At 51.7% G+C, this 27,394-nt stretch overlaps 1 protein-coding gene across 5 annotated transcripts in view; it reads left to right on the forward strand.

The window, feature by feature from the left end:
• Positions 1 to 8,873: 8,873 nt before the first annotated feature.
• The window catches only part of CELF5 (CUGBP Elav-like family member 5), a 51,402-nt gene continuing 32,881 nt past the window's right edge, over positions 8,874 to 27,394 (forward strand). For 4 of the 5 annotated variants that reach the window (XM_027547179.1, XM_027547181.1, XM_027547180.1 and 1 more), the window contains exon 1: positions 8,917 to 9,205. In XM_027547179.1, the coding sequence (XP_027402980.1) occupies positions 8,947 to 9,205 (259 nt within the window). In that variant the 5' untranslated portion in view covers positions 8,917 to 8,946. Of the gene's footprint in view, positions 9,206 to 27,394 lie in introns of all 5 variants that reach the window. The other variant, XM_027547182.1, reaches the window with a different exon arrangement.

Here is a 27,394-nt window from a genome sequence, read left to right on the forward strand (position 1 = left end):
GCCACATGGAAGGCATGGTGTATGCATCGCCCTCAGCGCTCCTGGCTTCCATCCATGACCCCTCCCTGTGGCCTCCTTGTCCCCAGGTGCCCTCTGGTCCCGCCACTGCAGATCAGTCTCATTCAACTGTGGAGTCAGCCTGTATTTCCCCAGCATGTGCCAGGTGCCCTGCTGGGCATACAGATGCAGCTGCCAAGCAGAGACCCTGGGGCCTGCGGTCCACTGGAGTAAAAATAAACCTCCCAGGTGGATATGAGCGGGCTTTTGAGTGAAATCAGGGTGACAGGAGGGACTAAGCCATATGGAAATTCAGGACAGTGGTCCAAGCAGAGTGCACAGCCCGTGCAAAGGCCCTGGGGCAGGACCAGGCCTGGCGAGTTGCAGGAGCAGTGAGGAGGGGGCCTGTGTGGGTGGGGCAGTGATGGAGGGGGAGAGAGGAAGGAGGTGGGGCACAAGAGGCCCCTGGGGAGTTGGTGGGCATTTGCTGCATGCTGTGAGAGTGATGGGAAGCTGTGGGGAAGGAAGGGCAGAGGAGAGGAGGGCTGCGGCAAGGCCACTGACTCCCAGGGGACAGTTGGGAAGATGACCCTGTTCTGTGGGCTCCCTGAGCATCAGTGAACATGACCGCAGGTCTCCATCAACCCTGGGCAGCAGCAAATGATTTGGGCAAAAGTGCAGTCCCCTACTGGGACCCCAGTGGCATCGATCTCTTTCCAGGGTCTGTGTTTTAAGGCTATAAAGCAGGAAGAGCATCTGGTGAAACCACCTTGGTCTCTCCTCTTTCTGCACAGAGGCATCTCCCACTGTAACTTTCTCACTCTTAAAAATGTTTATGTGTGTGTTTAAGGTTATGTTGTTGTTCAGCCACTCAGTCATGTCCAAGTCTGCAATCCCGTGGACTGCAGCACACCAGCCTCCTCTGTCCTCCACTATCTCCCAGAGTTTGCTCAAACTCATGTCCATTGAATTGAATCAATGATGCTATCTAACCATCTCATCCTCTGTTGTCCCCTTCTTCTGCCTTTAACCTTTCTCAGTATCAGGGTCTTTTCCAATGAGTTGGCCCTTCTTATCAGGTGGCTAAACTATTGGAGCTTCAGCTTCAGCATCAGTCCTTCCAATGAATATTCAGGGTTGATTTCCTTTTGGATTGGCTGGTTTGATCTCCTTGCAGTCCAAAGGACTCTCAAAAGTCTTCTCCAGCACCACAGTTTGAAAGCATCAATTCTTCGGCATTCAGCCTTCTTTATGGTCCAGCTCTCACACCTGTACATGACTACTGGAAAAATCATAGCTTTGATTAGACAGACCTTTATTGGCAAAGTGATGCCTCTGCTTTTTAATATGCTGTCTAGGTTTGTCATAGCTTTCCTTACAAGAAACAAGCGTCTTGTTTATGGATATGTACACAATATTCAGCTTTGCTTGTGTGTGGCCTACACATCTGTGAGTCACATTGTACTGTCCTTCTCTTGCATTAACTCTTGTTTTGGTATCTCTCACTTACACTCCATGCTCCTTTTCCCTGCTGTGTAGTATTCTGAACTCAGAAGGGACAATGGCTTATCTACTGGCGCCCTGCTGATGTTCATACCATCACAAGCCTTCATAGGTGCTTCTCAGGAGGGAGTGTGTTTAACCAGATGCCAGAGAACTGTGGCCCTTGACTGTGTCTGGCCCACTGCCCATCTTTGTAAATAAAGCTTTATTGGCACATGGCCACAACCAGACTCACCCAGCTGTGAATCACCCTCAGCTGTTTTCTCACTGCAGGGGCCACAAACCCTCAAATGCTTACTGTTCCAGCCCCCCAGAAGTCCACAGGCCCCCACTGTGGGGGGTCCACTGCCCTCTGGTTTCTCCCCTTTCTCACCATAGGACACATCTGGCAGCTACCAGAACAGACTGGTGGTACAGTCCTTTTGCAGGGGACACACGTCCTGGGCTGCTTTGGACATTTCAGCCTCAGTTCAGGAGCTTCCCAAGTGGCTCAGACAGTAAAGAGTCTGACTGCAATGTAGGAGACCCAGGTTCGATCCCTGGTTCGGGAAGATCCCCTGGAGAATGGAAGTGGCTACCCACTCCAGTAGTCTTGCCTGGAGAATTCCATTGGCGGGCTACAGTCCATGGGGCTGCAAAGAGTTGGACACAACTGAGTGACTAACACACACACACACACACACACACACACACATCCTTGGCTTCTTTTGACATTTCAGCCTCAGTTCTGAGAGTTATTGATAATTTTAATCATATTTGACCTACAGAAGGTCCAGAAAAAAATTAAGGGAGAGGAGGAGCAGGGGTACAGGGGGCGCTGGTACAGGAACCAGGAATGAAGTGGGGGTGTCATTGCCAAGCTCAGGGCGATGTGTCTGCTGGGTGTCCCACAAGAGAGTCACTGTTCCCCCTTTGTGATTAATGAGCAAGTTGAAGGTTGATCCTTTAGTCCAAGGGTCGGCAACCACTGACAGCTCCTGCTTGAAACCACCGGGACCTGGTGCCCAGCGGGGACCCTCCTTCCATTCCTCTGCTAAAGGCACGGGTCAGGATCACATACTTGCATCTATGTCCAGTTTGCAGAGGACAAAAGGGTTTCTGGGCAGGAGAAGTATCTTGCCTTAAGGTCCCTTGGCAACAGGACGCTGCTGGCAGTCACTTTTAAAAATATATATTTTTTTATTATTTGGCTGCGTCCTGCAGCATGTGGGATCCTAGTTCCCCAGCTGGGGATTGAACCCGTGTCCCCCAGGTGGGAGTGCAGAATCTTAACCCCTGGACCACCAGGGAAGTCTCCCACCTTTTTTATTTTTCTTTTTTTAAGTCTTATTGAGATACATTTACACACCATAACATTTGCCATTTCAATGTGTATAGTTCAGTGGGTTTTAGTCCATTCACAGAGCTGTGTATCTGTCAGCTCCATCTAATTCCAGAACGTCCTATCCCACTCCTGAAAGGAAACCCTGCTCTCATGAGCAGTCACCTCCCCAGCCTCTGTCCCAGCCCCTGGTAACCACAAACGCACTGTATGTCTCTGGATTCTGCCTGTTCTGAACATTTCACAGAAATGGAATCCTGCAATACAGACTCTCATGCCGTTTTGATGGCGAGTTACAGAAACACAGTAAGGCTAGCTCATTCAGAAAAGAGCATTTATTCATCTCTTTCTCATTCTAACTTGGGGAGGGGGAAGATCCTCTGACAAACTCCCTAGTTCAACACCCAGGCCCTCTTGTTCCCAGGCTCAGAAGAGGAAGGAAGAAGCCCTGAGGGGCAGGTGTCCACTCCTAGGGCCAAAGGGGCAGAGCCACAGCAGAGGAGGGATGGGGGGAAGAGACCATGATCACTGAGGGGTGCATGGCTGGGTCCCTACTCCTATTTCCAGCCCCTCCTTTTCTTCCCCCACCTCCGCACGGGAGAGAGATTTGCTCAGGGGGTGACAGAGTTGTGTTTCAGATTCCCCCCACCCCCACCCCCTGGCTGTGTCCAGGGAGTGCGGTTTGCTGAGACAGGGGGCAGCAAGGGGTTGGCTCGATGAAAAACCTTTTCCCATCCCTGAAGCCAAATGGCGAGGGTCAGAGAGGATCTGGGCAGTTCCATCCCAGCAGAGGGAGGGCAGAGGGGCTGGGGGCACTGAGCCCTGGACAGCCCCGGGTGCCTTGTATCCTTAAATGTGTGAAGGCAGGAGGCATCTCGGGCGGGTGGGGACTGTGGTACAGTGTTTCTGGGGGACAAACCCTGAGCCCCTAAGCCCTGTCGGATGGGCACATCTCTGGGGATGTGCCAGAGGAGGTGTACACAGCCTGGACAATGAGGGTCTTGGGGGCACTGAAGGGATGAGGCCGAAGGACACAGGGTCCAAGGGGACGGGGCATGGCTGACCTTTACCCAGGATGACACTTGGGCTGGCAGTGCAGAGACCACTGGCACTGGTGCTCCAGGCTGGGCCCCCAGTCCCACTGGCTGACCCTCCCACCACCACCGGATGAACCCCCAAACCAAGGATGGCAAGACCAGGACCCAGAAAGGACATTTCCCTTCATGGGCTCAGTCGTCATCACACCCACGCCCTGTGAAATGAACCCACACCCCGTGAAATGAGAGTCTTGCCTGTAAACGTCGAGACGGGGACACAGTGGCTGTCTCCTCACACCTTTGCTGCCCCTCACTTGGAGACTGGTTTGAAATAGAGTCCCATGCCCCTCATCATACCCATGGGGTTGGGGGCGGTTCTGTGTTTTCAAGGGAATGCCTGCCCAGGTGGTCTCCTGCACATCTGAGGGGCAGTGCCGCCTGGACACTGCCCCCCTGATCCCAGTCTGGCCCCTCTGCCAAGGTAAGCCAAAGTAAGCACCTTACCCATTCACATCAGCAGTTCTCACCTTGGACCCTGGGCCACATCTAGGGACAACTGTCACAACTGGGGGTGCCCTTGGCACCAAGAGGGTGGGGCAGGGAAGCTGCTCAACAGCACCCCCCACCTCCCCTGCACAGAGAATGACCTGATCCCAACTGTAGGGAGTTTTCCTTTAAGATAAATTAAGTCTGTTTAATTATTTTGAGAAACTCTATTCTGGGAGACTGTGCAAAGGTCCTCGGGCAGGTTTTTGACAGCAGATCCTGAGAGCCAGTCAACCGGCTGGGAAGTAACTCAGCCCCAGATTCCCCATCAGGCTCTGTTCCCACCCTCACTGTCTTTTAAGTAACAGCCCAGACCAAGGACCTCCTGCCACGAAGCCGGTGTGACCAGCTTTCCTCTGCTGATAATAAAATCAAAGTCAGCCTCAAGTGTTCTAGGTGCCCTCAGCTACACAGTCTTGGTTTTCTCTGCCATGACCTGTTCCCTGATATGGCTGATGTGTGTCAGGGAATAAACGCCAGGGGTGAAGATTGCTCAGGAGGTGGGATGCTAGTGGTAAAGAATTCTCCTGCCAGTGTGGGAGATGCAATAGATGAGCGTTTGATCCCTGGATCAGGAAGATTCCCCTGGAAAAGGAAATGGCAACCCACTCCACTAATGTTGCCTGGAGAATTCCATGGACAGAGGAACCTGGTGGGCTACAGTCCATGGGGGTCACTAAGAGTTGGACACGACTGATCACACACAGTTACTGAATTTTAGATCATGGAGTTCAGACTCAAGTTATACTGGGCTCTTCCCCACTCCTTGTCCCCAGTGGGAGAAAGAGGCTGAGGAAAATGCCTCTTTGACTCACAAGAGAGCTGGTGGGGTTTTATTTTTATTCTTTTAAATGACTCTCCCAGCATATCAGAGGGCCACAGGGCTTCAGCATCCTGTCTCCATGGAGACAGAGCCTGTCTCCAGCCCAGCACCACCAGCTCAGCCCCAGGCTGAGCTGAGAACCAGGGGTGCAGGGTCAAGGGGTGGGGTGTTCTAGGAGGACACTGGATCCCTTACCCGGGTTCTGCTCCTCCCTCAATCCTGTCTTGGGGTGGCTGCTGGTATCAGGCAGGGTAACAGCCATTTATTGAATGCTAAAGGTGCTCCTGGTTTTATGCTGAGCCTCACCTATTAGCATCACTGAATCCATGCCAGGGGCTTCACCCTCTTTAGTCCTAACTTGGCAAATAAGGAAATTGGAGCTTGGCTGTCTAAAACATGGGGAAGATGCTGTGGGACTGTGGGAAGCATGTGGGTTCATATCCCAGCAGTCTCAGTGTGTGACCTTGCCCAAGTGACTTGACCTCTCTGGGCCTCAGTTTCCCCCTCTGTAAAGTAGGTATAGTAACATTACCCACCTCTTATGCTTGCTATGAGGGTGACCTCTACTGAGGAGCAAACTTTAAGGATAGAGAAAAATAGAGAATATTTTAATATAATAGTTTTCAAAAACTAAAAATAATGCTGAAAAAAATCCATGATGAACAAAAAGGTCAACATTTTAAATAGAATCAGAATTACTGATTTTTCCTTTGGCTCATTACAGCACTATGACTGATCCTGTTTTTGTTTCAAAAAAAAAAAAAAGAGGGACTTCGCTGGTGGTCCAGTGGTTAAGACTCCATGCTTCCACTGCAGGGGCATGAGTTTGATCCTGGATCAGGGGACTAAGATCCCACATGCTACATGACCAAAAAATAAATTGTAAAAAACGAGAGAGAGAGAGAGAGAGAGAGAGAGAGAGAGAGAGAGAGAGAGAGAGAGAGAAAAGAAGCCTTCTGTATTAAGAAAAAACAAAAAACAAAGAAAATACATTTAAACTAAAGTCAGGGTCAGTAGACTGACCCCTCCAGTGGCTGTGTGGTGCTTTTTATCTTACAACCTCTGACCCCAGTTCCTCCAACCCTGCCTCAGGGCCTTTGCATCTGCCTTTTCATTCTTAAAGGCCATCCTCTCTAAGCCTTCCCTGAATTTGCCTCCTAAAGCCATCTCTCTACTTCTGTTTCCTCCATTGCATTGAACACAGTCCAAAGTATCTGGTTTAGGGGCTTCCCTCGTGGACTAGTGGTTAAGACTCTGCGGAGGGCTATCCCTGGTGGGGAAACTAAGAGCCCACACGCCTTGCAGCATGGCTAATAATAATAAGGTATCTGGTTTATTTGTCTGTACTCATCCCAGGCATTGTGCTGTGGATTGAGTCAAGCACTGAGAACAGAGCCTGGTGTTGGAAAGAGAGCAAAGTGACTTATCAATCAATCAATCAATATATAATGATGCAAAGAACTGACTCATTTGAAAAGACCCTGATGCTGGGAAAGATTGAAGGCAGGAGGAGAAGGGGATGACAGAGGATGAGATAGTTGGATGGCATCCCCGACTCAATGGACATGAGTTTGAGCAAGTTCCAGGAGTTGGTGATGGACAAGGAAACCTGGTGTGCTACAGTCCATGGGGTTGCAAAGAGTCAGACATGAGTGAGTGATTGAACTGAACAGAGAATTAAATTAATTAAATTATCATGAGTATAAATGCTATGGAAGAAAAAGGAAGCCTGAGAAAAGAAGTAATGGTGGCTAAATGATTTTAGATCAGGTAGACACAGAAAGTGATGGGAGACTGAAGGAGCGGACTGGGCGAAGGGCATTCCAGGCACAGTTGTGCAAAGGCCCTGAGGCAGCACCACAGCTCATGTGTTGGGGCACCAGTGAAGTGGTGCATGTGTCTGGAGCAGACTGAGCAAGGGAGAGAGAAGGTGGAGGGGAGGGCAGGGAGGTGCTGCAGGAAACTCAGGCTTTAATTTGGAGACATCTTTGGATATTTTTTTATATTGAATTGTAGTTGATTTACAATGCTGTGTTAGTTTCAGGTGTACAGCAAAGTGGCTGTGTACATATGTATATGTATATATTCTTTTTCAAATTCTTTTCCATTATAAATTGTTACAAAATATTGAATATATATAGTTCCCTGTATTATAGAGTAGGTTCTTGTTGTTATCTATTTTCTATATTTACTAATTATATATATATTATATATATCTATATAGATATAACATAGATATATATCTACTAATATAAATAATATAATACTAATATATCTACTAATATAGATAATATAATTTATTGTATCTACTAATCCCAAATTCCTAACTTATACCCCCCTTTCCATTTAGTAACCATAAATTTGTTTCCTATATCTGTGAGTCTGTTTTGTAAATAAGTTCATTTGCCTCATTTTGTTTTGATTCCACATTTAAGTGATATCATATGATATTTGTTTTTCTCTGCCTGACTTACTTCACTTACTATGAGAATCTCTAGGTCCATCCACGTTGCTGCAAATGGCATTATTTCATTCTTTTTTATGGCTGAGTAGTATTCTGGTGTGTGTGTGTGTGTGTGTGTGTGTGTGTGTGTGTGTGTATACACACAGACGTACATACCACATCTTCTTTACCCATTCATCTGTTGATGGACATCTAGCTTGCTTCCATTTCTTGGCTATTGTAAATAGTGCTGCTATGTATCTTTGGAATGCATGTATCTTTTCAAATTCAAGTTTTCTCCAAATATATGCCCAAGAATGGGATTGCTGGATCATATGATAGATCTATTTTCAGCTTCTTGAGGAACCTCCATACTGTTCTCCATAGTGACTGCTCCAATTTACATTCCCACCAACAGTGTAGGAGGGGTCCCTTCTATCCACACCCTCTCTAGCATTTATTATTTGTAGGCTTTTTGATGATGGCCAGTGTGAGGTGACAACCTCCTTGGGTTTTGATGGAGAGTTTTAGCAGGGATGGCGTGATGCCCATAGAGCACTTGGCTCAAATGCATCCATTTCTTTCTATATATTTTGAACAGTATGTGCCCGTGGCAAGTGTGACCAAAAGTGTCGCTGAGGATATAACACAATGATCGCTGTTTCTATTCCGTAAGTTACAAACGTAAAAGTGCTGAGCATAGTATTATCAAAATACTCCTTCTTGTTGCTATTATTTTTATTATTATTAATGTTATTATTCTGTCTGCTTAACCATTCCATGGACAGTCCTGTAAAAGCCAAGTGAGCGCCCCGTAGAACTGTGTGCTACTTTTTGTGTTTTTCCTGGTGTTATCAGTGGGAAGACCTCGAGCCACCTCGAAGCCCGGTCGGTCCTGCCTAAAGATTTGCCGTCACCCACCCAGAAGGCAGGGGTTACGAGCCCGCTGGCCTCAGTTTTCCGGCTGGGACAGGGCGGCCAGGAAGGATGCCGGATGTGTGGGATGCAGGATGTTCAAGTGCGATTCGGGATAGACGCTGCGCGCGGGGGCGCCGCCGCGGCGAGGAGCTCTCTGGCCGCCAGGGGCCGCTGCGGAGCCGCCCTTTTGTGGTCCTGATGCTGGCGCGAGCGGGCGCGCGGAGGAGGGAGGAGGGCGCGGGGACCCGGCGGGAGGGAGGCGGGAGGCGGTGTCCGTCGCTCCAGCTGCGAGTCCGCCCGCCGCCCGCCGCCGCCGCCGCCGGCTCGGTCCCGCGCCCGCCGCCCGCCTTCGCCCGCCATGGCCCGCCTGACGGAGAGCGAGGCGCGCCGGCAGCAGCAGCAGCTCCTGCAGCCGCGGCCCTCGCCCGTGGGCAGCAGCGGGCCCGAGCCCCCCGGGGGGCAGCCCGACGGCACGAAGGACCTGGACGCCATCAAGCTCTTCGTGGGCCAGATCCCGCGAAACCTGGACGAGAAGGACCTCAAGCCACTCTTCGAGCAGTTCGGCCGCATCTATGAGCTCACGGTGCTCAAAGACCCCTACACGGGCATGCACAAAGGTGGGCGCCCGGCTCGCTCCCCTCCCCTCCCCTCTCCTCCCTCGGCCTCCCCACCCCACCTTCCGGCATCTTCTCCCCGCCACCAACCTTCCTCTCCTCACCTCCTCCCTCCGCTTGCCTCTGCCACGGCATCATTTCTTCCCCCCCAACCCCGGTCTACCCACCCCTCCTCCCCCCTCTGGGGGTGCAGCTGACAGATCCGAGCTGGCCCCCTCCCCTCCTCCGCCCCCACTCCCTCCCTCCCCACCTTCCGGCATTCTCTCTCTCTGTCTCTCTCTCCCTCTCCCTCTCTCTCCTCTTCCCTTTTCTCTCCTCTCTCATCTCCCCCTTCCTCCCATCCTCCCCGCCCCAGCATCCTTCCCTCTCTCCCTCTCCCTCTCATTCCCTCTAGACCCCCACCCCGTCCTTCCTCCCTCACCCACTCTTTCTTGCCCCTTTGCTGGGAAGCTGCCTAAACACTGCCACCCCTCCCTGTGCACCCCCCCTCCATTCATTCGGCCTCCCCAGGCCCGTCGGGGAAGTTTGCACCACTGGATTTCATTGCTTTGGTCATTTGCACAAAGCCAGGCCGGCGGGGCAGGTCCAGCCGGCCGCGGGGGACACGGATGCTCAGGATCTCGGGCTAATCGGTAACTACAAAGAAAGCGGGTGGGGGGGTGGGGGTGCAGGCAGCTAAGCCAGTCAGGGGGAGCACCGGCCTCTTGGGTGGTTCAAAGGCTACCGTGTACCCTCCCCCATGCCCACCCTCTCTGTTTGGATCAGCATTCCCCCTCCATTTCTCTGTGCCACCCACCGCCCCCTCCGCACCCAGACTGCCGCCTCCACCTTTGGCTCAAGTTAAAACTGGCCAAGCCTGTTAGCAGTGTGTTGAGGGCTGAGGCCAAAGATGATGAGCTTGGGCTGTCCATCTGGCAGAGCCCAGATCCTGGGGTGGACAGGGAGGTGTGGGCGACCTGTGAGCCCAGCAGAGGAGGCAGGTCGGGTGGGAAGGCCTGCCTGCCTCCCTGCCACCTGATTCTCTGTTGGCATGCTGACAGGGGGTGCTGGGGACTGTGGCCCCAGCCCTGGGCTCAGATCACGGCACAGTGTCTGGATTGGGGTGGCCCTGGCAGTTCTCCTGGCAGGGGATGGGGACTGAGGGGTGGGGACGGTGAAGACTTTGTGCTGACACCCTCGGTGAGACCCTGGAGGGGCCTTGGGGTTGGATCAGGGCCCGTGACCTATTTCAGACTGCATTCATCCCCATCTTCCTCTCTGTGTGGCAGGCATGGTAAGCATGAATACGTGTTTGTTGAATGAATGAATAATGAACAAATGAATGAATCAGTGAATGATGGGTTGGGACTGGCCATAGGGAGGATCTGGTGGGTTGAAGTCCAGGCCTGCCACTTCAGCTAGCCCCTCCAGCTGATACCCAGGGGGAGGAAAGCAGCTCCTCCCATCCCCCATCTCTTTCAAATCCAACCATCACCCAAAAAAAAAAAAAACCGGCCTGGAAAATCTAACCGCTCCCTGTGGCCTAGGAGGGCAAAGGGCTTGTGCTCACCCATGAGTCAAGCTGAGGGATCCACAGCTGTGTGAGGGGTCTTTCCACAACCCGAACCCCCAGTGTGTCCGAAGGGCTCATTTCTAGAAAGATTCTGATGGAGGTGGTGTCCACGTGCCCCCCCCAAACATTGAATGAAAGGCTGCTGGCGAGCTCTGGGTCTCGGAGACAGATGGGGCGTGGGGAGATGGAGCCACCCGGCGGTCCTCCCGTCTTTTCTCATTTTTAAATCTCTCCTGGAGAACCCTACCACCCCCACAGAAGGGTAAGGGAGAGACTGGCTGGATTTTCACTGACCTGAGAGCCTCAGTTTACCTGTTGTCGACAGAACAGGGTCTCATGAATGCAGGTTTTTTTTTTTCTGGCTGGAGAATGTTGGGACTAGGGGGTGCCTCAGTGTGTTTCCCATTTGCAGTCTTTCCTTGGAGGGTGAAAATTAAGGAGCTGGGTGTCCCTCACATCCACTTTGCAGGAGCCCTAGGCAGGTTGGAGCCCCAGATATAGGGCCTGGGGGTAATTGAGTGGAGGGCCTTCTCTCCATATCCACCTGTCCAACCCAGTGCCCTCAGGACACCAATGGAGGCTCCTCCTTATCCCACCTGTGCTGGGCCTGGTAGGACTTTATCTGTGGGAGGGAGTTGAGGGGGTGTTGAAGATGGGAGTTGTCTCAAGGGCCAGAAGCTGGGCTGGAGGCCTGCTGTGGGGGTGCTTAGCTGTGTGACTTCTGGCCAGTGGCTGTCACTCTCTGGGCCTCAGCCAAAGGGAAGTGGAATGATGCGTGGGGAGGTCCAGGCACCTCCTGCTAACACTCATCTGGTTTTGTTTCTGGGGAACCTGCAGGGTGCAGGGTGCCTACTGAGGGTGCTGGCTGAGAGCCCAGGGGTGGGAATGTGGACCTCAGGTTGTGGAGAGAAATCCCTAGAGAGCCTTGGGGGGCCCCTGGAGGCTGGGCACCAGGGGCGCTGAGAACACTGACTGTGGCCCTGTGGCCCCTGCAGCCAGCAGGAGAATGGACATCCAGTATTGCATTATTCCCATGATCACTGTCTCACCCTTAATTTTTACAATGGGGGGCCTGGTTGATTGCTGCTGATGGGATCGTGACTCCCACAGGCTTGTGAGCATCTGTGCATTTCATGTGGAAGGGAAACTGAGGCTGGAGGGGCAAATACTGGGTCCCAAGGACTGACCAGAGGTGCCCCTCACCCAGCTGTCACACACCTGTCTCCCACCCAGGCCAAAGAAGCAGAAGTGTATCTGTGGGGTGAAGGAGTGACAAGCTGAGCCGGGACCCCCACCTTCCCCAGGGGTGGTGCTGGGGAGGGGAAGGGAGGGGGTGGGGCTATGACATCTGACAGCCACCAGCCAGGGGTGAGGTGGGGGCACCCCCATTCCTAAGGGTCTGTGCGGGGGGCCTCCCTGCTGGGACCAAGAGAAAGGCAGGGAAGAAGTGGAGGTTTCTCTGGAAGAGCGCAGACCCATGGGTGCTGGCTGTTTTTGTTTTTAAGATCGAGAGATGGAGACAGAGACAGAGGTGGAGAGGCTTGGCAAGAGCAGAGGAGAGAGATACACAGAGACAGAGGGAGGGGGAGACTGACGAAGCCTCCCCCCATCCCCACCCACAGGGGAAGGCAGAGAGAGGGCGGGAGTTGGGGAGAGAGTTGGGGGGGCAGGGAGGCCAAGAGACTGCTTCCCCTCTGCTCAGATCTGCGCCTCATCTAGAGAAAGGCCTTGCCTGGTGCCCCCAGCCCAGCCAGGGGCTCAGGCCAGGAATTGGAGGGGCTCCCACTGATCAGGGTCCCGTCATAGTCCCCTCCAGCCACCTGCTGGGGGGACGGGCCCCCTCTGGGACCCTCCCTCGGAGAGGGCTGGGTACACATGCCCTCCCTTCCTCCCAGGTGCCTGATGTGGCTCGGGCCCTCTCTCGCGCGATCGGCTTGAATATTAATACCCGCCCTGCCCGGGGCAGGAGCCCGCTATCGCTTCGTCCGCCACCGCTGCGCGGCCCCCTTTATGGTAATCGTATATGCATTTGCATGTTAATGACAATATTTGTCTTAAAGCGGAGGTTGTGAAGGGGGCCGGTAAGGAGGGGGGGTGCCGGGTGGGGGCCTGCAGTTTCCATGGGAGCACCAGCTGCTCGGCTGGCGGTTGGGGGGTGACGGAGGGTGGGGGGAGAGGCTGGAGCACGCCGAGCTCCAGGCATGAAATTCCGTGTGTGACGTGCCAGCCCCAGGGAGCCGGCGGGCTGGGCGGCCGGCAGGCGCTGCCCGGTGAGGAGGGACGAAGGGAGGGGACAGCGGCGGGTGGGCAGGGAGGGGGCGGGGGGCAAGCCACCAGGGCTGGCTGTGTGGCTTCGAGCTGGGCACGCCTCCCTCCATGCCTTAGTTTCCCCAACCACTCCATCCTCAGGGGGCTAACAGGCTTTTATGAGGCCCTGGGGACCTTATGGGTGACCATGACATCCTTTCTGCCTTCCGTTAGGCAGAGTGCATTGGTTGAGCGCCTGTTGTGTGCGGGTCTGAGAGTGCAGGCAAACAGGAATTCCTGGGGGGCATGATGGAGTCAACAGGCTGTGAAGCCATCTATTAATGGAACCACTATTTCTTCCAGACCCAGGATACAGTGTTGGCAAAATAGAGAAATATCCTCTCCCAGACTCCTCCCACCCCCAGATCCCATTTGGTGGTGATGTGCTGCGGGGGAGTTGGGGGGGGGGCGGCGGGGAGGGGGGGCCCACACAGTTAGGAACCGGAAGTTCCAAGGCATTGATGTCAGGGCTGAGATGGTGGACGCACATCCGCAGGGACAATCCAGAGGAGGCCCCAGCTGCTGCAGGTGTGGAGCCCAGGAGGGCTTCCTGGAGGAGGCAGTTGATAAGGGAGAGCAGTTAGGATGTCTGGTTTCTCTGCATCTTCTTGGCTATGGAAACTTGGGCAGCTGCCTTCAACTTTTCAAGGCTCAGTGTTGTCATCTGTAAAAGAGTTGTGAGACCAGTGGGGCCTCCCATCTTGAGGAGAGTTAAGGGAGATGAGGGCCAGAATAGTGGTTAAAGCTCTTGACACAGGGCTGGGCGCAGAGCCTATGCTTGTTATGCTACTAAGCTGAGACCTGAAGGATCTGTTGATGGGGAAAGGTGATCCTGGCAGAGCATGTGCAAAGACCCTCCAGGTTAGGAGTGGATGGAGTTTTGCCTTGGTGGGGAAACAGCAGAGGGTCCTGGGAGCCCCATGGTTCCCTTTTGATGACATTTGCTGTCTCTTTAAACCCTGATATTGGCTGATGAGACCCTGGCCATTAGGAGCACTCAGTAGGACCACACTCATTCATTTAGCCAACACTTCCTGAAAGCCTTCTGGGGCCTTGTACTAGGCAAGAGAGATCTGAGACCCCCCTAATGAGCAGAGCTACACATTGGCACCTACAGCTGGAATGGTCAGGGTGTTTCAAAGGGAAGGGGTGCAGTGTTGAGAGAACTGGATAGGGAGTTGAAGGCTCTGCCTAGGGAATCCAGCTGGGTGGAGGAGGGGGATTAGAACTGGGGCTTTGAAGGGTGAATAGGAATTTGCTAGGTGGAGAAAGCATTTCATGTGTTTATTCACAGAAGCGCTTTCTATGTTCTGAGCCCTATGGTGGATGTGAAACACAGCAGTGAGCCAGCCAGGTGACTGTCTCTGTCCTCGTGGATGTGGGCAGAGGGAACTGGGTTTGCAAAGGCCTGGAGGTGTGAAGGAGCACAGCTGGAGTCGAGGAGGAATTAGGTGAGGCATGGTAGTTGAGGCCAGGGAGTCAACCTTGAAGTCAGGGACTCAACCCTGAAGGGCCTCTTATGCTGCACTGAGCTTGGATCTTTACTGAGGACACTGGGGAGCCATGGAAGAATTTAGAGCAGAGGAGGATCTCAGACCCGTGTGGAAAGAAAGCTTCATGTCCTGTTAACTGTCATTGCTACCATCAGCCTCTTGCCAGCCTCCTAGCCTTATCTGTAATATGCACACTTCTCACACACCTGGGCGGATACAACAGAAGCTTCCCCTTGGGGTTGAGGCTCACAGTGTGGGATGAAAAGGACACAAATAAACAGACACATGCTTAGGTCACAATGGTTCTTAGAGAACCAGCCCCTCCCCCATGGATAGACAAGGAATTGGGGCTCAGAGACAGGCAACACCCACACCCAAGTCACACAACAAAATAGTCTCCCAGCCTGAGACTTGACCCACCTTGGAAAATAAATAAGGGAAGTAGGGAAAGAGATGTGATCGTGGAGATGTAGACTCAAGGTGAAAGCCATCCAGGGTTCCTTGTTCTCCTTGGATTGAAGGTGACCAGGGCCAGAGGGAGGGGCTGCTAAGTTTGGAAGACATGGACCTAGCAATAGTCCTGTTGATCTGGGGTCATGGTGATCATCACTGACATGTAAGTTCTGTGAGGGTAGGGACCGTGTCCTGTTCACCATTTTGAAGTGGAGCATGTGGATGAACAAAGGCCTAGGGGAAGGAGAGGATGAGAGGGTGAGGGGGTGCTTGGGTGTGGCCTGGCCAACAGATGATGTGTAGACGGCTACAGGCATGAATGGATGGATGGTGATGACTTGGTGGGTGGATAAGTGGATTGCTGGATGCAAGTGTGGGTAGGTGGATGAAAGGCTGAATGGACTGATAGATATCTAGGTGGATGAATGGGTGGATGAATAGATGGATGGATGGATGGAGGAATGATAGATGGAAAGATGGTTGGGTAGACAGATGATGGAGAATGGAGGAATAGAAGCATAGAGGACTGGACTAAGGGAGTGGATGGATGGCTGGAAGGATGGAGGAATGGATGCATGGAAGACGGGTGGATGGATGGAGGGATGCATGGGTAGACGGGTGGATTGATGGAGGGATGCATGGGTAGGTGGGTGGATGGATGGAGGGATGCATGGGTAGGTGGGTGGATGGATGGAGGTATGCATTTGTAGATGGGTGGATGGATGGGTGAGTGGGTGGCTGGGTGGATACCTTCTCAACATTTACCACCTTCCTCCCCATCAGGGGAATGGGAATGACCATCAGCTTTGCAGCCCAAGAGGCTTTGTTTCTATTCCTGACTCTGCTTTTCATTTCTGTGTGATCTTGGACAAGCCGCCTTATCTTTCCTGAGCCTTAGCATCCTCACTTGTAAAAGAGAAGGAGTATTGAGAGTTCTCTTACAGAGTAGTTGTAAGAATTAGCATTAATTTGTAGAATGCAAATAATGACAGAGTTAACACAATCCCTGTCAATAGCGTCTTGCACATCATTGGTGTTAATAAATGGTCAGGTAGCCAGACAGTTAACAACCTCTGTCCAGTCTCTGGGGTGTGCCAGGCATTGTGCCTGGTTTGGGAGGACGCAAATCAGTCTGGGAGAGAAGAGGGATTGACACTAAATGAGCAAACAGCTAAGACTTGAGTAGGAGCAAGTTGCTATGGAGGAAGTAAAGAGGGATGTGTGTTGAAGGGTGAAAACTTACTGCGGGTGACCAAAGATGTCAGGAGGTGACATCTGGGATGAGCCCTGCATGGCAGATGAAAAAGGTTGTTCTAAAGCCAAGAGAAAGGCATGCCAGGAAGTGGGCACAGCATGTGCAAAGGTCCTGAGGTCAGAATAAGTTTGCAGCATTGGGAGAACGGGGTTAGAGCAGAGTGAGTCAGCAGGAGAGAGGGAGGAGGGAAGGGCAGGGAGGGGACTTTGAGCTTTTACAGGTAGATTGGTGGGAGCCCTGGAGGGCTGTGGGTAGGGGAAGGTCAGGGTCCTTTAGGGAGCTCTGAATCTGGGGAAAGTGAACTCTGGGTCCTCCGTTTTTGAGGTGGGGAGACTGAGGCACAAAGAGTCCCAGAACGTGGCTGGACATTTCTGCCACCACAGGTGAGCTCAGCTCCTCTGAGGGACTTCTGAAAGGTGGCAGGTTGCCTGGAGGTGCCACAAGGGTAGATTGTGTGAGCTCCCTCACCAGTCCTCTGGCTTCCCCCAGCAACCTTCGGGGGTGGAGTTCCCCACATCCGAGAGGTGAGAAGGGGGCACTCATCACATCCTTGTCCCTGACCCTCTGCTAGGAGGAGGAACCCGAGGCCTCATTCCCGCCCCAGCTAGGGGTCTCCAGAGCAAAATGATATATGTGGGAAGTGCAGGCTCAGAGAGGGGAGAGCACCTCCCCAAGGACACACAACAAGTTCATCACAGCAGTGTCTATGCTGGAAGGGATTTGTCGTCATCTAGAGCTACCCCTGGAAAAGGCAATGGCACCCCACTCCAGTACTCTTGCCTGGAAAATCCCATGGATGGAGGAGCCTGGTAAGGTGCAGTCCATGAGGTCACTAAGAGTCGGACACGACTGAGCAACTTCACCTTCACTTTTCACTTTCATGCACTGGAGAAGGAAATGGCAACCCACTCCAGTGTTCTTGCCTAGAGAATCCCAGGGACAGGGGAGCCTGGTGGGCTGCCGTCTATGGGATCAAACAGAGTCGGACACGACTGAAGAGACTTAGCAGCAGCAGCAACAGCAGAGCTACCCCATGTGGTTAGGCAGAGCTGCAAGGTTGTTTATTCACCTACTTACCCACCCCTTCTCTCAACTGGTTTTTGTTTTTTTTTTTGAGTCCCTGCTATGTGCCACCTTTGAGTGAACCAGACCTACTGTGTGACCAAGAGGAGTGCGATGCACTATGAGAAAGTGGACAGAACGCTGAGCAGTCCTAAGAGTGGTGATGTGTAGTGATTTAAAAAGTCAAATCATCATCTCTTGCTGGGATCCAATAGGGAGGGATCTGGTGAAGTGGGCCTCACCCAGGGCGATCCTTAACCAGGGAACACTGGGCAATGTCTGGGGATATCTGTGGTGGTCATGACTGAGGGGGCTCCTGGCTTTGGGTGGGGCCAGGGGTGCTGCTCCATCCCCACAGTGGCCAGGACAGCACCCCCACACACACACAGAGGATGACCCAGCCTGGATGCCAGCAGTGCCGAGGGGGATTCTGATCTAGGATCACACTAACATTCTGGCCTGAGCAGTTGGTGGTCAGCGTAGTGTCATGGAGATAAGCCCTCAGTGTGTCAGAACAGGACCGCAGAGTCACCCTGACTCTCCCTGTCTCACACCTCTGCTCCCCTATCCCTCCCTCCTGATGGCTCTGCCTTCTAAACCTCTCCAGTCCACTCATGTCTCCCCACTCCTCTGTCTACCCCATCACATCCCCTGGACTAGCTTAGTCTCCTCTCCCCTGATCTCCCAGCTCCCACCCTCACCAGCCACAGTCTGAACTTCTCCCAGCAAGCTGAAGGTCCCTGTGAGCACCTGAGTCAGGCCTCACCCCTCCTCTGCTCACAGTCCTCCAGGGCTCCCACCTGCCCAACGGTAAAACCCCAAGTCCTCCCCACAGCCCACAAGGCCCTTTATGACCTCTCCCCGCCTTTATGACCTCTCCCCTCCTCCATCTCTTTCCCTCTCTCACTCTGCTCCAGACACACAAGCTCCTTGCTGTTCCTTCAGTACACCAGGAATGGTCCTGCCCCAGGGCCTTTGCACAGGCTTTGCCCACTGTCTGGACCACACCTCCTCCCTATCCTCTGTAAACCCCACCTTCTCAGTGAAGTCATCCTGTGGACCTGATTTATAATCTCAGCCACTCTCCAACACTCCACATCCCTCTTTCCTGCTTCCTTTTTTTTTACCTCTGTGAAAATGAAAACTTCTGACATACCATAGAGTTTATTTATTTTATTTGTGTTTCTCTCCTCCCAGTAGACTAGAAGCCCTATTAAGATGAGGTATTTTTGCCTTTTGTGTTCACTGCTATGTCTCCAGTGCCCAGAACAGTGAGTGCCTGAAACTCAGCGGATGGATGGGTGGATGCATAGATGGATGGGTGGATGGATGGATGGGTGGATGGAGAGATAGCTTGATAGCTTGATGTGTGGGTGGATGGATGAATGGGTAAATGAGTGAATGATGGATGGATACATGAATGGATGATAATGAATGGATAGAAGGATGGGTGAATGGATGGATAGATATAAGGATGGACAGATGGATGGGTGGATGGATGGACAGGCGAATGGGTGGATGGATGGGTGGGTGCCCTGATGGAGTAACCACTGGTGCAGCGATGGTGACTAAATCCATGGGAGCAGTCGACATGGGTGCAGGCAGAAAGTCATAGGTCCAGATGAACCCTGAGAAGCCCTGTTTGTAACGTGGGGACAGAGGAGGAGGCAGCAACAGAGGCTAAGGAGCAGCAGCCAGGGAGATAGAGGTAAGGCTAGAACAGTGTGCCTGATGAAGCATGAGCCCTGGGTCCTAGGTCTTGCCCTCCTGGACAGGAGCCAATGAGTTCATAAGTGGAGGGAGGGACAGTGAATAGGGGAGTGGGGTCCATCAGCCCCTCTGTTCCCAGTTAAGTGGGGGACTGCTTCAGGATGAGAGGATGGAGGAGGAGATGGAGAGGGCAGCCAGGGGCAGGGGTGGTGGAGAGGTGGCCACACAGCAGAAGGGAGTGTCGCCTATAGTGCTGAGTGGATGATGTTGTCATTTTATGGATGAGAAAGTGGAGGCTCAGAGAAGTTAAGTGGCTGGCCCTAGAGCACACAGCAGGAAGGCATTGGGCAGGGTTAGATCCCATCTTTAGTCACCAGATTAGAGCTGAATTTAAAGAACTAGAATTAGGGGTGTCAGTGTGTGGTGAGGGGGTGGGCTCAAAAGGGTTTGAGATGAGAGGTTCACACAGTTGGTTATAGCTGGGGAGGGGAGATGTTGGGGATTAGAGAGAAATGAAACAGGTTGTCTTTCCTGCCTCTGTTTTCCCTGCACACCTGGCGCATGATCGGTACTTCGGAAATACTGACTGACCCCATGCTGGGCGTGGTGGGGGAGGGGAGGCAGGAAAACATATCAATGGGGTCGTTGCCCACAAGGTGGTCTTGATATTAGCAGGTCATCTTGGAAGCAAAATCATTCATTTTGCAGTAAGTATTTACTGAGCACCTACTGTGTGTCTGACACTATTTAGGTACTAGGGACCCAAAACTGAAAAACCTGCCCCCCCCCCCCCATCCTCTTGGAGTGACATTTCAGTAGGGGAGAAACAAGGGGAAAAAAAAGTGACATTTGAGATGGTTCTAAGGGTACTGGAAAATATAGAACGGGGAGGGGGGCATGTTTGAGGACTGTCATTTGAAACGGAGTACTCCAAGGAGGTTTCACTGGGGGAGGTGACATTTGAGCCAAGACCTTAAGTAAGTAAGAGAGTAAACTGCAGAGATCAGAGGGGAAATACATCCCAGAACAGCTCATGCAAAGACCCTGGGGCAGGACCATTCCTGGTGTGTGGAGAACAGTCAAGAGGTCTGTGTGTCTGGAGCAGAGTGAGCGAGGGAGAGAGAGGAAGGAGAGGAGGGCAGGGAGAGGAAGGAGCTAGTTGTGCAGGGCCTTGTGGAAGGACTTGGGCATTTCCCTCAGGGAGGTGGGAACCCTGGAGGGCTGTGGGCAAAGGAGGGGCGGGGCCTGACTCAGGCGCTCATAGGCGCCCTCTCGTGGCTTCTCTGGGGAGGACATAATGGGGGGACGAGGGCGGAGCCGGGGACCAGTGGGGAGGAGAAATGAGCAGTCCAGGTGGGGCTGAACTAGGATGGAGACCATGTACAGTGGTCAAATTCTTCCTGGGCACGGGCTGTGTAATGGGCCAACGCTGAGCACTGGGGACACATCAGTGACATGCACGCTACCTGTCGCCAGTCCTCCTGCCCCAGCATCAGTCGGGGATGAGGAGATTTCCTGGAGGAAGAGTGACTCAGCTGGGACCTGCAGGTTGAGGAGAAATGAGCCAGGTAAAGATGAGGGTGAGGACGTATGGACCAAGGAAATGGCAAATTCAAAGGCAGGTCAGCGAGAGGCCAGGTGTATCTGGGACCAGGGTGCAGACAGGGACACACCAGTGTCCATCAGGATCAGTTCCTAGACGTGTCAAGCTCCCTGGGAAGTGACAAATATCCCAGACTTATGCCTGAACATGACAGCTATGAATAGTAAAAAGAAAAATAGTTTTTCCTTTTATTTATTTTTTGAGTTTATTTTGTGTTTTCTTGGTGGGGTTTTGTTTGTTTTGTCTCTTTCTTGGTCACACTGCATGGCTTGTGGAATCTTAGTTCCCTGACTAGGGATTGAACCCAGGCCCTCCACAGTGAGAGTACAGAGTTTTAACCACTGGACTTCCAGGGAATTCCCTGTTTTCATCTTTAAAACATTTTTTTGTTGTTGTTAGTTCATTAAATCAGGGTATTAGGCTCCCAAGACCTAAGTCATCCCCAGTGCTGTGGAATTTTCTGGGACTCAGAAGCCCTTTAGCCACCCCCAGTTTGCCTTTAGTAGCAGGGGTTGTTTCCGACTTGCTGTGTGACATCAAGAAAGCGGCTCAGCATCTCTGAACACGGGTTTGCTCACCTGTAACATGAGGATAAAAGTAGTGTGAAGCTCCAGGGATGATGGGGGAGGGGCTTCAGCAGAGCTTGGCTCCATGTACACAGCTGGTACATCTTCCTGGGCCACTTGGGGGGTTTTTTAGTCAGTCCTGGAGGGTCCTTTCCATAAAGACCTGCAAACCCTCAGATTCAGCAGGGCCCAAATTGGGTTCCACGTCTTCCTTCTAAACCGCTTCTCCTCCTGGGTTCCCATCTGTACTGGTTTGCTGGGGTGGCCGTTACAAATGACCACAGATTCTCAGCCCTGAAGGGCAGAAGTCTGAGATCAAAGCTCTGCTCCCTCCGGAGGCTCAGGGAGGGTCCCTTTGGCCTCTTCCAGCTTCTGGAGGCTCCATACATCTCTTGGCTTGTGTCTGTATCCGTCCAGTCTCTGCTTTCATCTTCCCCTGTCCTTCCATCTGTCTCTCCTCTTTTGTCTCAAATAAGGATGCTTGGCATTGGATTGGGGTCCACCTGGTTGTCCAAAATGACCTCATGTCAAGATCCTTGATTACATCTGCAAAGACCCTTTTTCCAGATCAGGTCCCATTCACAGATTCCTGGAGTGGATGTATCTTTTCTAGGGGGATCACTATTGAGTGCCTGAAGATGCTCCTCATCTTCTGGGCTTCCCCCAGCCCTGTATCCCTCACTCTGTCTTCCAGGCTGATGACACACAGGGAGGTGTGTCCATCTCTGTCTCTACCCAGCCTGGGAACCTTAGCATCTCCCATCAGTCAAAGTGTTGTCCCCAGAGCCCCAGCTGAACAGAGACCTGTTGCCGTGAAGGGACCATGGCTACTTCTGCTCCCTTTCTCAGGAGCATCTCCAGGACTGGAGAGAGGAGCATCCTTGTGGGCTGGGGGAAGAGCCCTTTGTCATGGGTCATGCAGATATGGGCTTAAGTCCCAGCCCTGTCATTTCTGTGGGTGACCTGGGCCACTGGGAACTTCAGCCTCCTCATCTATAAGGTGGACACTCTTCTCCCCACCATTGAAGGCTCTGTGGGGTCACCGTGGGGCTCCACTTTTGGGAAGCCTGTATCGTTAATGATTCAGTTTATTCATGCATCAAACAATTGGTGTCTAGATTGTCCATGGCCCAGAAGGGTCTTTTCATGGAAACACTTAAGGCCACCTTTGTCTTGGAGTATGAAAGGTTTGAAGTGAGTTTTATGGAAGATGGTAGAATTGGGTGCCTCTGCCACTCTGTACTCCAGGGACCAAAATCCTAGAGGTGCAGTGGATGGGAGGGAAGCCCTCAGCATCAGATATTCCTGGCTTCAAATTCCATCCCCACCCCTTACCTGCTGTGCAGTTATAGGCAAGTCACTTTACCTCTCTGAACTTCAGTTCCTCCATACTGTGCATCACATCCACCCCCCACAGGATTCTTGCAGAGAAAAGGAGGGTGTGAAGTAAAGTACCTAGGACAGCAACTGGCCTAGGGGCTCAGTGAGTTGGCTGTTTACTGGCACTATTATCATTATCTTATAATAATGGGGGATATTGTGGTGCAGAAGGATTAGGACTGGGGTTAAACTTCAAGGGTTCAAATCCCACCTCTGTGTGACTTTGGGCAGACAACTCAATGTCTGTCTGGTGTTTCAGTTTCCTCATCTTAAAATGACAAGAAAGATACAATGGTATCAATTCTTTCTTTTGGGCTGGGCTGAGGGTTCAAAGGGTTCATATGAGTGATGTCCCTGTAAGATGCTTGGCACTCACTGGACTTCAATTATTATCATACTAGCATTGTTACAACTTTGATTCATGAAATCCCAAAAGCCCTGATCTTGGAGCAGAGAACAGAGGATCTTGGCGAGAGGAGGGATCCTCAGGATTTCCCAGCAAAGAAATTTCCTCTCTAGGGGATCTTCTGCTTGCTTAAGCAGCAGTGACAGGGAGCTCCCTCCCTACAAAGAGCAAGCATGATGAGATAGATCAGTTGGTAGACTGCTTTCATACATTGAGGAAATCTCTTGTTTTCCAAAGACCCACCCCCCTCCATTAGTCCCTTGGGTGCTCCACCTTGGGTGTCAAGAGGTCAACCTTTGTCCAGACTTTGAAAATAAGGGTGGGTGTGAAGGAAATCATAGGGTTGAGCCTTTTGGGCAATTGGTTCTTGGAGGTAGGGCTGCCTTCTTGACTCACCTCACCTCTACAGAACTCCAGGGCTTGGCCAGCATGGGGCTTGAGGTGTGTTTTGCTGAATACCTGGCCCTACTCTTATCATGGGGCTTCCCTAGTGGTTCAGATGGTAAAGAATCTGTCTACAATGCAGAAGACCCTGGTTCTATCCCTGGGTGAGGAAGATCCCCTGGAGAAGGAAATGGCAACCCACTCCAGTATTCTTGTCTGGGAAATCTCATGGACAGGGGAGCCTGGTGGGCTACAGTCCATGGGGTCACAAAAGAGTCGGACATGACTGAGAGACTAACATACACACTTTTATGGTGGACAAGTCTGGTGTGTGGGGTGAGGGTAACCAGGGTTGGAATCTCTGAGAAGAGGCTCACCCATCGTGGGCACTGGCTGGGCTGAGAGTTCCCTGGGAGGGTCACTCTAGGACTAGGACACAGCAAACCAGACCCCCAATCCCCAACTGAAATGTGCTCCATGGCCTCTTCACCATTGGATCCAGTCCCAGATTATCTCAGAAAGGTGAGACTATTTTAAGGTTCCTTTCAGGGCGAGGTAAAGCAAGGGCCTGTGGTCCTCCCCATAGGCCCTAGGAGAAATTTTTAGAAAAGATACAAATTCCAGGTAGTTGTATCCAAGTGGTTGGCACACAGTTCACAGTGCCTCTGATGTTCCACTGTGTGACCCTGGGCAAGTCGCTTCCCCTCTTGGTACTGCAACCCCTCATCTGCAGAACAAGGACGATGCTAACAGCTCCTTTGTGGGGTTGTTGTGAGGATTAAATGAATCAATATTGAGTATAAGCTTATTAGCATTAAAAACTAGGGAGCTTTAGGGATTTTCCTGGTGGTCCAGTGGTTAAGACCCCACGCTTCCAATGCAAGGGGCCTGAGTTTGATCTCTGGTCAGGGAACTAAGATCCCACATGCTGTGCAGTGTGGCAAATAATAATAATAAAGAAAAATCTAGGGAGCTTTATTAACATCATTAGAGGTCTGTATTCATTGGGAACTGTATTTGTTAGGGCTGCCGAAATAATGTGCTTAAAAAACAGAAATGTATTTTCTCACAGTCCTAGAGGCCAGAAGTCTGAGATCAAGGTGTTGTTGGCAGAGCCGGCTCCTCCTGAGGCTGTGACTAGGAATCTGATGCAAATCTCCCAGCTTCCGGTGGTGCTGGAAATCCTTGTATCAACCAGATTTCTGCCTTCATTTTCACATGCCATTCTCCCTGTGTGCCTGTCTCTGGATCAAAGTTTCCCCCTTTATAAGGGTACCAGTCCTATTGGATTAGGGTCCACCCTACTTCCAGTATGACCTCACCTTTACTGTTATATCTGCAATGATATAAGATCACGTTCTAAGGTCCTGGAGATTAGGAGAATGAGTTGAGTTGATGGAGAAGGGAAACAATTCAGCCCTAATAGAAACTGAAATTCAAGGCTCTGTTTATCAAGAAATGGGTAAATATGACACATTTTCACCAGTTAGAAAAAGAAGCTAAGAGGCTGGGAAGATAGGGCCCAGAAAACAAGGAGACATTTCAGTACCAGGGACAGCAGCTTGCATGTTTTGCCTTTTTTTTTTTTTTTTTTGGTGGTTGTTTTTTTCCGTCTATCTGGCTGCAAGCCTTCCAGACAGACCCACAGGCTGGCAAAATGTTGTTCAAGGGTTATACCTACACTCCTAGAGCCGACACATTCTGTCTTCTGCATATAGGGCTCCACAGGCAAGAAAAGACCCAAGGAGAAAGGGCTTTGCCCCTCTTTTATACCTCCCAATTTCTTTCCAGCCATGCCTAATGTTTCTCAGGCCTTATGGCTATTTTCTTAGTGCCTCTGCATTCCTTGAAGACCCTGGAGATTCAATTCAGAAAATAGAATCTCAAAAAAAAAAAAAAAAAGGCAGGAAGACGTGTATTGGGAGAAGATATGGGCGTTAAATATAACCAAAAAAGGATAAGCACACACAATATATAAAGAGGGTGTATTTGTAATATCTCCTATTACAAATTTTTATTCTGGTAAAATATGCATAGCAAAATCTGCCATCTTGACCATTTCTAAGTCCACAGCTCAGTGGCACTGAGCACATTCATATTGTTGTGCAACCATCCCCACCATCCAGAACTTTCTCATCTTCCCAAACTCTGTCTCCCATGAAACACTGACTCCCCATCCCCTCCCCCAGCCCCTGGGCCCACCATCTACTTCCTTCTCTCTGTGGATCTGACTCCTCTAGGACATCATTTGAGTGGAATCATACTGTAAATGTCCTTCTGTGTCTGGCTTATTTCACTGAGCATCGTGTCTGCAGGGTTCATTCATGTTGTAGCAGGTGTCAGAATCTCCTTTCTTTGTGGTCCTTGTATAGACGGACAGCTTTTTGTTATCCATTCATCTGTTGATGGGTATTTGGGTTTTTTCCACCTTTTTGCTGTCCCGAACAATGCTGCTATGAGCACGAGTGTTTCTTTTCGAGTCCCTGCTTTCAATTCTTTGGGGATATATACCCAGAAGTGGAATTGCTGGATCATATGGTAATTCTATGTTTAACTTTTTTGAGGAACTGCCAAACTGTTCTCCACAGCCGCCGCACCATTTTACATTCCCAACACAATTTTTTAAAAAAATGAATGTTAGAAGCTGTCCTCAGCTCTGCCTGGTGCCCCTTCCCCAGGGCCCCAGGGCACCTCTCAGGCCTGGGTCAGAGACTCCTCCCCACCACCAGGCCCAGCTGGTGGGAGCAGCCGGAGAAGTGAGCGCAGCCCAGCAGGATGCAGCTTTAATTAACTCCAGCCTGGGGCGAAAGTGGTGCCCCCAGAGCTGTTCCCAGGGGCTCTGCACAGGGGGGTCCCCGTCGGGGGAAGCTGAGAGACCACGGGAAGGGAGCTGGGGGTGGAGGACCCAGGACTCGACAGCATCAGAGCAGCCAACGATGGTCTCATTTCAGTCGGTGAAACTGAGGTCCCCTGGGGTTAGAGAGGCAAACCCAGCTCTGAGGCCCGGATCCCTGTGTCCATCCCAAAGAACTTGCCTGCCATCTCCCACCCCACAAAATCTTTTAAAATATCTTTAATCTCATTGGCCTTTCTCTGGGCGCCTCCCTCTGCTCAGTTCCCTACGGTCTCTGTCTTGCAACCTTTCTTGTCTCTATGGCTCTCATGCCTCGCACCCCCTGCCCCCACTCAGGACGTCTTCCAATCACACCCCGGCTCTGGACCACTTTAGAGCCGGCCCCGCCCCTTGCCTCTCCTGATTGGTCCTTCCATTTGACGCCACGCCCCACCCCTCTAGCTCCGCCCCCGCATCTAGGTTGGTCCATTCCACTGCACCCTCCGAGCATCTGTTCTGATGGGGAAAACTGAGGCGCCCACACAGGTGCAACGGGCCATCCGAGGCCACAGAATTGGTTAGTGGCAGAGTTACTGTGCTCCTCAGTCCAGTGCTGAGGCTTCTTCTGGCTCCTTGGGGCTGCTGGTGCCCCTCACTATCCTCCTCCCTGGGGCGGCAGCTCTGCCGCTTCCCCCTTCCCCCACCCCCCATCTCACCCCGCTTTTTAGCATCAGCCACAGATTTAATTAACAGCTGATTCGCCTCTCTGCCTTTCCCGTCTCACCCTTTGGGAAGTGTGGGTATGGGAGGGGAGAGCTGAGCTACTCCTAACTGCCCCACCCCAAAGGGGGCTCCAGCCTCCTTTTCTCTATTTTTAAAATTATAGTGAAATACACATAATTTAAATTTACCACCTTAATCACTTTTCCTTCTTTTATTTCCTAAGCTTTTAAAATTGTGGTTAAATATACATAACAGAAAGTTTGCCATTTTAACCATTTTTAAGTGCAGAAATTAGTGGCTTTAAGTACACTCCTATTGTTGTGCGAACATCTCCACCATCCATCTCCAGAACTTTCTCATCTTCCCAAACTGAAACTGTGTCCCCATTAAACACTGACTCCCCATCCCCTTCCCCAGCCCATGGCCCCCACCATCTACCTTCCGTCTCTGTGGATCTGACTCCTC

Source organism: Bos indicus x Bos taurus, chromosome 7 (assembly GCF_003369695.1).
Source record: "Bos indicus x Bos taurus breed Angus x Brahman F1 hybrid chromosome 7, Bos_hybrid_MaternalHap_v2.0, whole genome shotgun sequence".
NCBI classification, from domain to species: Eukaryota; Metazoa; Chordata; class Mammalia; order Artiodactyla; family Bovidae; genus Bos; species Bos indicus x Bos taurus.